At 34.8% G+C, this 13,625-nt stretch overlaps 1 protein-coding gene across 1 annotated transcript in view; it reads right to left on the bottom strand.

Annotated features, from left to right (window-relative positions):
- The window catches only part of LOC110831025 (inactive dipeptidyl peptidase 10), a 110,753-nt gene that overhangs the window by 24,592 nt on the left and 72,536 nt on the right, over positions 1 to 13,625 (bottom strand). Inside the window, exons 4-5 of the mRNA XM_022066556.2 lie at positions 8,634 to 8,708; positions 3,442 to 3,494 (exon numbers count right to left, since the gene is read on the bottom strand). Coding sequence (XP_021922248.1) covers positions 3,442 to 3,494; positions 8,634 to 8,708 — 128 coding nt within the window. The remainder of the gene's footprint in view (positions 1 to 3,441; positions 3,495 to 8,633; positions 8,709 to 13,625) is intronic.

Below are 13,625 nucleotides of genomic sequence, written 5' to 3'. Positions count from 1 at the left end.
TGCGTTTAGGCATAGTCCTTCAGCCAGGTGTGTCATTGCTGCAAATGACGTATGCAAATTTTTGGACGTGTTTGGTATAAACATTGTTTCTTTTGAGGGCACTTTCTCAATAAGAGAAATGATTTAGAGAGTGGCCTTGATTGGATCTAGCTTGGTTATTTGTTTTAATTTGATTTTTGTTTTTATTTTGTTCCTTTTATTTTATTAGTGTTTTATTAGTGTTTATTTTTTACTTATTAATTATTTTGTAATAAATTAATTTTGTATAATTTTGTATATTTATATATTCAGTTTTTTGTTTGTTTGTATTTGTATTGTAAGGTTTGTATTTTGTTAGTGCTTGGCTGTTATTGGCGTTTAGGCTGTTGTCAAGCATTTTAATAAATGAACTGAATTGAATTGAATTGTACATTTGTATATTTAGTTTATTGTTTGTTTGTTTTTGTATTGTAATGTTTGTATTGTTAGTGCTTGGCTGTTATTGGCCTTTTTGGCTGTTGTTAGGCACTTTAATAAATGAATTGAATTGTTATAGCATTTAATCTTGTAAGTGTTTCTAGTTTTTTATTGGTTTTTTAGTATCGATGAATTGAATTATTGTATTACTTAGTCATATTATTTAGCCCATTTACTTGTGAATTATCACTCAATAAAGGAATTGAATTAATATTATTATTATTATTAATAATAATATGGTACATTTATATATTTAGTTTCATTTGTTTGATTTTGTATTTGTAATGTTTTACTTTTATTATTATAGAAATGAATGTTATTATTGTATTATATTTCATCCTGTACTGTTGTTCAGTGCTTGACTGTTATTGGCCTCATCTGGCTGTGGTCAAGCACTTAAATAAATGAATTGAATTGAATTGAATTATTATTATTATTATTGTGTTAGTAATAGAACAGCTGTGTTTTGTCATATGGAGGTTTATCAATGACTGAATGTATCGATAAAACAGTTATCACTCGTGCTTTGTGTTCAGGAGATCCCAGGTTTGAATTCTGAAGCTCAGATCGGATTTCCTTACAGAAGCTTTTCGTGGTTTCTCTCAGTCTATACAATACTAGGATAATAAAATAAAACAGATCACGATCACTTCCTTCAACATCACCTCCGATGTATTTTTCACGGCGATACTGTCACTGGTCACTATTGTAACCGATGCAGTTGAAAAGTGTCATTAATCCAAGAATCAGTCAATCAAGATGTGTGAGTTTGTTTCATATTGTAAGTCATCATGAAATATAAATTTTAAACAAAGGAAACATATTCTTGTGGAAGAAAAGGCGGTTTCAAGGCCACGTGTTTTATGGAATTAAAATGTTTTTGATCGGAAATTTCTCTCTGGTCACTCGCCGTTGCCAGCAATTCGGTTTTATGATGAACGCCCATAAACACTAACCGATCACTCAAAATGACAGTCTCATAGTTTGTGGTTGTAACATCGATCTGCTGTGCTGTAAGTACCTAAATATTGGTTCCAGCACCAACACAATCATATAATTTTGACTTTAATTAGTCGCATTCTGTCAAGTGAGATTTAGAAGAATGAGGTTGCAATTAAACAGGAGTGCCCAAACAGTGTGGCAGAAACATCGTTTGGACCATGAACTTGTTTACTGTCCATTGCTTATGTATTTTCTAACCAATAAATTTTAAGTATGTAAGCACGAAATATTGTTCACCAGTTTGTTATTTTCAATTGTGTAGATTCTACACCTTTTGCACTATAATTTACCTCTAGATAAAAAACTAGTTTTTTAAAGTGAAGTAAAGTAAAGTAAAGTTTGTCCCACTATACGCCATGTAGGCGTTTGGGGTGAGAGGAGGTATAGCTCCTCCCTTCCTTGACCTCGGCACTAGATGGGGGTGAGTGGTCAGCATCACACCCCGGCCGGCTTTACCCCCGGGAAAGGACCCCGGTACCCATTGTAGAGGAGGCTGGGTGGGCCCCAGAGCCGGTCTGGACGCAGAGGCTAGAAGTTTTTTAAATATTAACCAAAATAATAAGTTATAAATTCCCATAGATAAAAAAATCACCACTCAACCTTGACTTGAGAGTATTAAATCAAGTCTAAAACTTCTAATATTTTCCTTATGGTCACATTTTAAAACATATTATCCTCTCATTAAGCCTAGATCATTGAAATGGTATCTTAATTTTGGATTTTACAACAAAAATATTGTACGTATTTCTCACGTCCCTCCATGCGCGCCACATGTCCTGCAAATGCAAATCTTCTAGATTTGATCACCCTAATTATACTAGGTAAACAGTATAATTTATTAATTCATTATATATTTTTCTTGATACATATTAAATCATGAACATGCACTACCTCTTTATTCGAGCGTCAAAATTAAAGTTTGAAATGAATGTTTCAGTTTTTGTCATGTAAATATTTTATACTGCGATCACTTCAATATGTGTTCCATTTAAAATGTAACCATACTTACTCTTTGTCAGGATACGCATTGCTAAATCACTTAGGAACAAGAACAAACGATTTCGATGCGAAGTAAGGTGTTCGCGCCTGCACAGTTTTTGCGCAACTGGCGTGAGCAGCGGCCTAGTAACTAGCGTTTCCTTACCTTGACTAGTGTGTGACGCGGGAGGTTGAAAGTACATGACAGTGGACTTCTTTCTGATTTAGGATTAATTAGATAATTGTATTGTTGCATCGCCATTATCAAATGTGGATTGCTGAAGTAAAAGTCGAGTAGATATTTATATGCAAGGATCTTGTGGAATACAGAGTACAGAACCACCAGTAACTAATTACTGGAGCAAATGAAAAGACACTGAGTTGTAAAATATCTGTATGGTAAGTGTGGTGCATAAAAAATGAAGAAAATGAGAAAAACGTCTATTCCAGGAATACCACATTTAATGATGTAATGTTTCCAATATATTTTAATATAATACATATCAAATAATATATTATGTAAGAGGCTAGGTGTGCCCCGAGTCAACGATGCAACCGCCGTTTAATAATAATAACAGTAACAACAATAATAATAATTTAATTTTTTCTGTGCTGCATCAACAGCCAAATTTCCCATTACAGATACAGCACAAAAAACAAACAACAGACAAATAAAAGAAGAATAACAATAAATAAGTTATAATAAAGTTATGAAATTATGATACATAAAATAATATGTGAACAAAATGTTACTAGCAGCAAAAATAGTTACGATTAAGTGTAACCAGATATTTACTTAATATATCGATTTCTTTGCACACCGTATTTATGGCTGATTTACATCTAGCAAAGGAAGAAATTTTACGTGATGAATAGACAACAAACAAATAATAATAATTATAATGATAATAATAATGCACAGAAAAATACAAAACAAACAATACCCTTATGCGCAAGAATTGATGGTCACTCCTTAAGTTAGGCTATAAAAAATATAATACTTACTCGTTAGTGACGTCATATACTGTGTAGTGGGCTGTGAATGATTGACGAAATACCTACGAAAGAAAAACAGAATAAATAAGAATGGATACATAAGTCCTATGAGGAGAAGTTTTCTTTCTCTAAATCTTTTGTTCGCATCAATAAATCGGACTGCTAGTGTCTGGGATAGGCAACTTGCCAAACCGTTTGGATGACCTAACTCGAGTAAGCCTCCGTCTGCTGTTTGTTTCCATGGTAACGTAATTTACAATCTGCTAATTTAAAGTCCTTTTCTAGGTGATAATTAGTTGAGAATTGCTTACTTCTTAGTTCTTAGACTCAATTCTTGGTGAACTAAACAAATCATTGTTTGTAAGATTTGAGGTTTTCGAAGCGGTGAGTATAAAGATTTCTGTCTTCTGGGTTGTTGCACCATGTAGTATGGTAGATGTTTATCGAGGCTTCAGAGGTCATACTGCCTCCGTCATCAGGGCGATGATACTACACGATGCAACAACCCATCCCCTGATAACGGAGGCAGTATGACCTCTGAAGCCTTGGTAAACATCTACCATACTACACGGCGCAACAACCCAGAAGAGAGAAGTCTTCAAAATATTGCTTGTAAAATTGCTTAGCGTTCCCCTTCCATACCGTTATAATTAAAGCTAAATTATATTAATTTACGTGTATATATATATATTTACCAAATATTAATATACAAACAGATGAAAAATAATAAATAGCAGAAGCTTCTTTCACTGACTGACATTAAAAACATTCAGAACAGAAACGAAATGATCGGTTTCTAAACAAGATATATCTCTCATAGTATGCATTAGGTTAGTATTCAGTCTCAAGAATGTTTCCAAGTTTTAAACTTAATATAATTTGAAAAGTACGTAAAATGTTAAAGGCAATAGAATTGTAAGTATCTCTATAGGTTGTTTGGGACTTTTGATCAATTTGCTACGGTTGTGCGTCAGTAAACTCATGAAAAGTTAATTCAAAGAAAGTTGATCACAACTATTTTGATTTACATCAGGTTGTGAAGAAAACGCCTGTAAAATAAATAATTGTATGTTGAGAATTGAATTTCTCACGGCGACAAAGATGTCAATGTTGGTAGTCAGAGTTATAAAACCACGTGGACCTGTAAATAGATATCAACGTTTCAGACGAACATACCGTCATGTTCTTTTGGAGTATAGGGCAATTATCAATTACAGGCATATGGTAAGAAATCATGGCATATGGATAAAAATATCGATAATGAACTAGTGTATGTGCATTACAAATTCTAATTGCCTCTTGAGGTCGGAAAGCGTTTAGCACAAAGTGTTGTTTAATGTGTAAACAGTTTTGTTTGTATGCATGAATTTGTATATCAATACACCGCATGGTATGCAAGGTTTTAAGATAATTGCAAAATATATGATATTGCATTTCTCTAACTATAACGTGAGAATTAGCAGTCTTTTATAAACATTCAAGGCACGCCTTTAATCTGTGTTAGCAAAACAGTTGCAGAATACTGGGATAATGGCATTTCCACTATATCAGATTTCGTGCCTACTTAATATGTATAACATTCCGGAAGACAGCGATCTTCATATTCGTTCGTTTCCTTTGTTTTTTTTTCTAGAATAAGGTAGTGGAAATTCCTCACATGTGGTGGGGCGATTGTATGGCTATAACTCGGTCTTTAGAACCTCGTTTGTGATAGAGGAATGCCCCATATAAAGGCGAGGATCTTATTAAGTTAGAAAAATTTATTTTGCGTGTAATACCCCTTATAACCGAACATAGAATGGTGATATATGAATGTGCGAGTATTTACATTTTATTAAGCTATCATTTAAATTGGGGCCGAGATAGTTGTGTCAGTACAGTGACTAGCTACGGGCTGGACAACAGGGGTTCGATCCACGACGGGGGCAGAGAGTTTTTTCTCTAGCCTCTGCTTCCAGACCAAATCTGGTGCCCACCCAACCTCCTATCCAATGAGTAACGGGGTCCTTTTCCGGGGGTAATGCGCGGCCAGGTCGTGATGTTGATCACTCACTCACATATAGTGCCAAAGTCCAGAAAGAGTAGTAGCTATACCTCCACTCCCACCAAAGACTTACATAGCGCGTAGCGGGACGGCTTTACTTATAGCTGGGATTGAATGTGTAACATCGGCTTTTGGAGATAAGCCACGTTTGGGCAGTTTCCATCTTCAGGTTGGGATTATTTAGAAACCTTATATAAAGCAGGCAGTAGGTGGCAAGTAGAATATAATAGTTCTGATTGGTGGACCGAAAGAGCGGGCTGCTATACAACCACGATACATTCACCCTGATGATGGCAATTGCATTGTTTGCCGAAAACGTAGATAATTTTCAACATTTGATGCGGCTAAACTCCGAAAACGTAAGTTACGTAAAAGTTATATTGTTAAAAATATTCAACACTACCAAGCATTGTGATGCCATTAAAATGTGGAGCTAGTTTTATGCTATTTGCTTAGAGGAATATTTGGGTTGAAACAATTCGAAATAACAAAGGCTGAACAAAACTGAAGAATGAGAGGTTTTATAATTTGTTCTCTTCAATAAATAGGCCTGTCATTAAAATCAAAAAATCAAGTGGGATGTAATTGCCAGGACATGTAGAACGCGTTGAACCAGTGAGGAATGCATACAAAATTTTATTCGAAAACCGGAAGGGAAGAAACACCTCAGAAGACAGTGTTGTAGATAGGAGTATAATATTAAAGTGAATCTGTAAGTTGTAAGTGTTACTGGAGTAATCTAAACAGCATATTGCCAAAATTTATGTTAGAAAATCACTTTGTGATTCTTTTATAAAGCCTATGCATTTTGTCATTTTGATTGAATTTTAGGAATTATATGAGTAGCGATTAATTATTACCTTATTATTATTAACTACGCAGATTTTGGGTTTGTCAGCTTGATACCTGTAATCTCCTCGCCGAAACAAATAATTTAGTTCTTTGAGCCGTTGTTCTGCCACGCTTAGTTTCCAGTCTACAGAAAACATATTCACCGGGAATCGAACTCAGGATAGTATTTCGGTTTCTTCGTATTTATTCTGTAAACTCCTAATCTAAACAAACAACTTTGGTCATCTCACCGTTGTTCTATCTTGCTTAGTTTACGAGCTACAGGAACAGCCAGCCCTCACCGGGAATCGAACTCATTGCACATATCTCGGAGTTCTACTTCTCTTTAGTTATCTTTCTGGTCTCAAGGAATAAGCAAATGCCAAATGCTGTACAAATCGGCTTAACCCTTCTGGAGCTATAGGCGGGTATACAAATGAACACAGACATACATACATATCCGGAATTTAAAACATATACGGAATGTCTGAAAAAGACTATTATATTATAATATGAAATATTAACCTTGTCAGTCTGTTGAACATCGCTGTCAACTGTGTTCGAAGCTAACGGTGGTCATTTTGAAAACCTGCACTAGATTCGCTAATTCACTAAGTGCCAGTTCTGAAGTACGTAGCGGTTCAGGTTATTAAAATGTCTTTATTTCATTGAATGTATGTATACATTTATGGATCGAGTGTATAAGAAGATGAGACCGATCTGTCGGTGCTGCATCTCCCGTGGTGTAACTCTTCCCCCTCCTCCCTTCAAGCGCTTTTCTCATTTGCAAGAAGTTAATATAAACTTCTGAAGGAATGAATTACAGTGGAAAGAGACGAAGGAGTGAGACAATTAGACTTTTACGTCTTCCGCCCCGCCCGGGGTTATGCGCGGCTACGAGGAAGGCTTCAGAAACCCTACAGAAAGTTAATTAGCTCCATAAAATAAATAAGAAACAGTTGCTGCCACTTCCGAAAATTCGTTGCCTCAGAAATATTAGCTTTCAAACAATGCACACGTAATTCAGCAATATCGGACGCGCTTGGAAAAGCACTCGTCAGTTTCAGGGTCTGTCTGTCAGTAATACAACCGAAACTACAAGACATATTTTAATTACATCCTTTATAACAACCCCAAACGAAAATTTATCAAACCAGTTCGATTTAGATTTAGTTTGGTTTATTTTAAATTCATACAGTTTTTACGTAAGGTATACTTTTTGTGCATTGGAAATTTTTGATAAATCTCGGTATATGGCGCGTATATATATATATATATATATATAAGTTTCATTCACATGCCGTACTAAAGGTGTAAATGCGTTTCATCTGAAACGTTGAATGACACTTTATAACCGTTATGTTTAACTAAATGCAGTATGTATGTTTACATGTACTGAAACGTTGCTAAATTACATCCGGAGTGTTAATGAATTCTGAAACAGTATGAATTGTGTTTATGATAGTCATGAACTATGCAGAACTGCGTATAATTGTCTTTTCTAAACCCTCTACGTATACAGTGTCCAGTGGTATATTACCCCAGTTTCTGCTTTCATATTCTATTTTGTCTTCATTCTGCATAGTATATGTTTTGTAACTACCTTCCTTTGAAGCCTTCATTTTGAGTTATAATATTCAAAATATGTCTTTCATTATATTTTTGTTATATAATATATCTGTATCTACGTTATAAGAACTTAATACAAGTGTCACATGTAAAATCACAGAGAACTTTTTATTTTTTTGCCCGCGTTATTACCATGTACACTCTCGAATGTGCACGACCAACGATTTCAGTATAAATGACAATTAGTGTACAAAAAATAGAACGCGCATGCTTAACCCCTTAAATCCCAGTAGCAACTACTTGTACTACTGCTTCAACATTCAGTAACCGTGCATTTTATACTTAAAGATTTTTAATTATTCCCACTGTAAACAGGGATTATTTCCTTAACCTTAATTAACACGCTGATCTTCGTAATGGAGAAGTGTTGTGTTTTATTTGAGATACGAACTGAATTCTTGAATATTATTTAGATTATTTGCGGCTTAAAAGGGTTTATAATTAAGACGTTTTGTCTAAAACACTCTCTCTTCCATTCTGAATGAATTTACTTGCTAAGAAGTTTAGTGAAACGAAATTCCTCATCTCTGAACAGTCAATGGTAAGTCTTCGTGGCGTTTAAGAAATGATCATTTATGTTGTGGAAACAGGCTGTACTAAAACAGAAGCGTGGAAAAATATTTTTGGGAATGGTTTCACGTGTTATTATGCGTGATGTAGTGTGTGGTTTGAGATAATCGTTTGCTTTAATACTCACAGATTTGACATTGTGACGAAAGAGGATGTATCTAAGGTCACTGGAGCACTGGTATCCCTTGACGTCTAGCTGCCGCTGTGGACAGACACACGGGTCAGTTGTGCTTCTAGAAATGACGGAAATTACACTAAACAAAGTCTACCATAGAATATTGTTTAAACGCTAGTTCTATTAGTCTAAATGCTTTAAATGAAAATATTTACATAATGTTTCACATTATTAGAAATATTTTCATCAGTCACATTCATCTAGCGATTTTCATTCGATGAAAATTGTTTGTAAGGTAAAAATTCTTAAATCTAAAATAAAATTACCATTAATTTCAATGTAAGACATTCTTATTGGTTTCCAATGCCAAGAAAAGTCACCCAATACTTTTCTCAAATGTGTTAGAATAATATAAATTTTTATAGTAATTATTACCTATTTAACCTTCTCAGGCACTAATAAAGTGTTTATATCACACAAAAGTTACTATAGTCAAAGTGTAAACATAATTTACGTAAAGAATAAACAATTGTATTTATTAAAGCCTGAATTACCGTACGTATAATAATCATAAAGAGTAAATGATAAGACATTTTCTTAGTTGTAGCGAAAATAATGTTCGTAATTTGAAAAATAGGCATATATTTATGTTTACGTGTAGTGAAAATTTGTAAATTGAAGAATAGGTATATATTAATTTGCCGTCCTTCTATCCGCCTTTTACATTAAGGTTGAAAGCATCGCACGCACGTATATAGGCTGTGTGCGATGTGTCTAAGGGTTCTGCTATCCGTTCATATTTGCATCTCCTGATTGCTCTTCAAATTTTAATAGTTTGTAGATTGTAAATCTAATCGCACAAAAAGTATTTACACTGAATACGTGTTTCTTAAAAAATTTTAGCTATCTGCAAGAGTCCTGGAATAATTTTTATCAGTGTGATAAGATAAAGATGAATGACGCTGTAGAAATCCTAATTATTTGTAGGCAAAAAAATAATCTTTGTGTAACTTAACCTGCATTAAGTTTGGCTTTTCTTACATTTCATGAATTTCGATAGTTATGGTGTGTCTGTACAGCAGTGTAAAAAATATGTAGCTGTTTTCCGTAGGCCGCATGGATTTGCATGGTACAAAATACTAATTATAACATTTGTGTCTTCATGTGTCCCGTTCCTGTATGGCAATTGTCATCCTGTAAAATCTTAAAAAAGTAAATCGTTTTACAAAAAAGTAACTTGGTACCTAAACAGCTGTGTATTTTATGGCAAATAAGCACCAAGTCATGGCGTCAAACTCAAAATTGTAAGAGTAGTTTCCAAAACCTAAAGTGATAACTGTAAATGTAAACAGTCGTATTTTATTAAATTGTAAAAGCACGAATCCTATAAATCACTTTCTCGCTTAATTTTATCCACATTATTTTAGTCTAACTAGGTACATTTGGGTGGATGAAAATACGGCGTAATTATATAGTTTAATGAAACCTAAACGAAATTATAAATTTTACGTGTTTCAGTTGAAGGTACCAGTCGTTATGAATGACGAATTTTATTTCCTTACGTCTGTAACTAAGTGGAAAGGTAATACTTGATAGAAAAAATCTAAAGACCGACTCCTACAACTGCAACTGCGACTACCAAATTTAATCACCTTCGATTTTCTCGTTACGCTAATGATATTATTAAAGACGTTGCAACTTTCAGCACACTGAATAAATTGTGTTAGCGATACCGTTCTTTACAATATTCTAAGCTGGAACTCAAACCATTCGGAAATATGTATTAACATTTTCATTATTTACCTAATTCAATGGCGGACATTTTTACGTTATCTTCTGGACTCAAAAAACAGCAATCCTGTTTTTGAAGATGTCTGTCTTCTGGGTTGTAGCGCCGTATAGTCTGATAGAAGTTTATCAACGTTTCAGAGGTCCTTGCTGCCTCCATCGCCCTGACAATGGAGGCAACAAGAACCTCTGAAGCGCTCGTGAGTTTCTACCAGACTACAAGGCGCTACAACCCAGAAAATAGCCACCTTCGTATTCAACCCCGTGAGGTCCTCAAATCATACAATTTAGTTTTTAACCACCTGCATAACTTTGAGCTCCTGTACCGTATAGATAGTAGGAAAGTACGCTTTGGTGACAAGGATTTGACTAAATTATCCCAGAATTCGGGACACTATCTGATTTTCGTTTAGTTGGCGTTTAAATGTTGGGTGCTAGTAACAACTGATGTACCGCTTAGCTTAAGTCTCAGTCTATTAGCGTGTATATGAGGCGTGTTGGTGAAGTTTCTTACACTATAGTTTGAAGTACAGTCCACGACTGTAATCTTGAGACTTGCGGGGTGAGGAGGTGGGGTGAAGAGGAAGGAGGAAAGACAGCGTCTGCCTTTAACGCTCCGGACTTACTGCATTCCTTGCAAGTCTCAAGATTACAGTAGTGGACTGTAATTTAGTCGGCTTTACAGTTCATCCATGTCTCTAGGAAATAATCCCCGGGCTCACTGAGGATATGACACATCCGTAGTTCTGGTTTCTGACCGTTGTAACTGGAAGGTGTTGTGGGTGGCAATATCGCCTGGAAATTGCTTTTCATACTCGCAGTTCACTTGAGAGACGTTAGAAGCGCATTGCAGCAGACAGAAATTCTAATTTTTCTTTCGTGTTTGTGTACTTCTTCTAGTTTTATTAATAAATCTTTCAGCTGGAACTTGAAAGTTATTCTTTGCTCTTATTATTATTGTAAAACTGCATCCATTAGAGCTCTTACTGAGAAGCTAATAGTTGCTGATTTTGTCAAGAAATATCCAGCCTTTTATAGAACTTGATGTTTACAAGAGCCTGCCACTGAATGCTATCTTGACGCTTAATTTCTTAAGTTTCACTTTAATATTATTCTCCAATGTACGCTTATATTTTACAAGTGATCACTTCCATACATATTTTTAAAAATTTCTTCTCCTTTTTCCCTTGCATCTGCGTTCGCCGCCCATCTCACCTTCCTTGATGTGATAATCTTATTAACATTTCGACTGCGACAGAAAGTAAATGGGTGTAATTTCTAAAACATTAATACAAGTACAAGGAAACGAATTTTCGTAGTCATTACAAGTAATGTTTGTTATTTTTAACTTATAAATGGTAAAATAATTTGAACACTAACAAAAGGCCAAGTGCTACTTTTGTTAAATTAGAAGTAATTTGAAATATAAACCATGGACGTAATTTTGCTTCGGTTGTGAAACTTCAATTATAATCCTGACACAAACTGTTTTTTGAAGAGTACACAAATCATGAAGCTCATAATTATGTCATTTTCCTCAGTCTCAGACTTATGAAGCTCCTAGTTATGTCATTTTCTTCAGTCTGTACTTATTGGTTTCACTTAGGCCTAATTCTTCAATAACTATGTCTAACCGATGGTCCACAGAATTCAGCTGAATCCATTTCGTTTATCTTACACATCACGCTATTCATCAATCTGCCATCGTTGAACCAAACAGTTACGCGCAGTGGTGTGAACCTGGCCCTACAAACAATATTGATGGATATCCGTAGAAACTGAACAGACCCATCAGATAATTACTGATTACAGAGTTTCATCAAGTTTGGAATTTATATAGAATCTCCGATCTTGATTAATGAACTGTCTAGAAGAGAAACACTTGAATATCGACGTATCGATTAATCGATACAACAATCATTATTGACCGAGTTCTACCCATTGCTGCGGTGTCTTTACTACACGTCTCGAGAGTATTTTATTCAGCAACGTTCACATATTTTAGCTACTTTTAAGTTGAAATACCAGTGACTGCTTCTCGCTTCAGTGTTGTGTAATGTGGAAACGAGGGGTAATTCGGTTTATATTTCCATGGTCCAAAATATATTTGAAATGTGTATAAATTCAAATTCGGGCCGATTAAACAATCATGCTTTACATGTCACTTTATTTTTTCCAGTGATTTGAATATTGACATATTAGGCCTAGACAAAGCTCGCAGTAAAAGTAAGCTTTGGATATAGAAAATAAACAATTATATTTAAATATTTGTTTATTTTTGACACCCCTGTTATTAGCGCTTAGGGAAGAGAATTTTTTGTACAAGGAATTTTGAATTACCTCGGTGTACCATGCTACTTTTTATATTGTTTTCAGTTCCGTAATTAGGATAATGAAAAAAAAAACACAGAGGTAATAGTGACTTTGTAGAGTTTATTTATAGATTGGCAGGCCTGTCACTTAACGTTATGGTCGATCGTTTTGCTTTGTCTTTTGGAGTTACCGAATTGATGTCTTGGCCCTGAGATCGATTAGACTGACTGCAGTTATTTGTCTCTTTCCTCAGTCTCTCCAGGAAAATTTTTGGATAGTAACTTTGAATAATATCTTAAATTAGGCCACGACAAACTTAATTTTACATACTTCCCAATTTGTTATTCATTAATCATCCTTTCATTCGGCAACATATAGTTTCAGGAACTGACAGCGTCGTTAAATAAACCACAGTCACCTCTGTTTTGTAGTGATTTTATGAAAGAACTGCCTACGCCATGCCTCATTTTAATATAATCACCACTGATACATTTACACTCTGTGTTCAATGTCGCCTGAATATAGCGGGTTTTCAAAGTTTGATGGCTCCAAAATCTTTTATTGGAAGTTTATCTATTTAGTTTCATTGACAACAACCCTGGAGACAATTACATACTATTGGTGATTTTTTTTAAATGTTTGCCTTCCGTTGCTACGACTACTATCCATAATATATATTGTCGACATTTTATTACACGTGTTGTGAACATAAATTCATTTATGCTGCAGTTAGTCATACAGATGACCCAAAAGGAATAACATGCACATTGTTAATGGTCCATATTATAATGTGTAAACATCTTTCTGGGACACCTGTACATGAGAATATAGAATCATTGGGTCCTGCATAATTGCACTACAATAATACGAGTACCAACAACACTATTTGTCTAGCCCTGTATT

The sequence above is a fragment of the Zootermopsis nevadensis genome, unplaced genomic scaffold (genome assembly GCF_977971745.1).
Source record: "Zootermopsis nevadensis isolate Lab colony 2312 unplaced genomic scaffold, Znev_1.0 Znev_ptg000022l, whole genome shotgun sequence".
Taxonomy (NCBI): domain Eukaryota; kingdom Metazoa; phylum Arthropoda; class Insecta; order Blattodea; family Termopsidae; genus Zootermopsis; species Zootermopsis nevadensis.
Note: the sequence above shows the minus strand (reverse complement) of the source record. Positions and strands in the feature narration are given on the sequence as shown.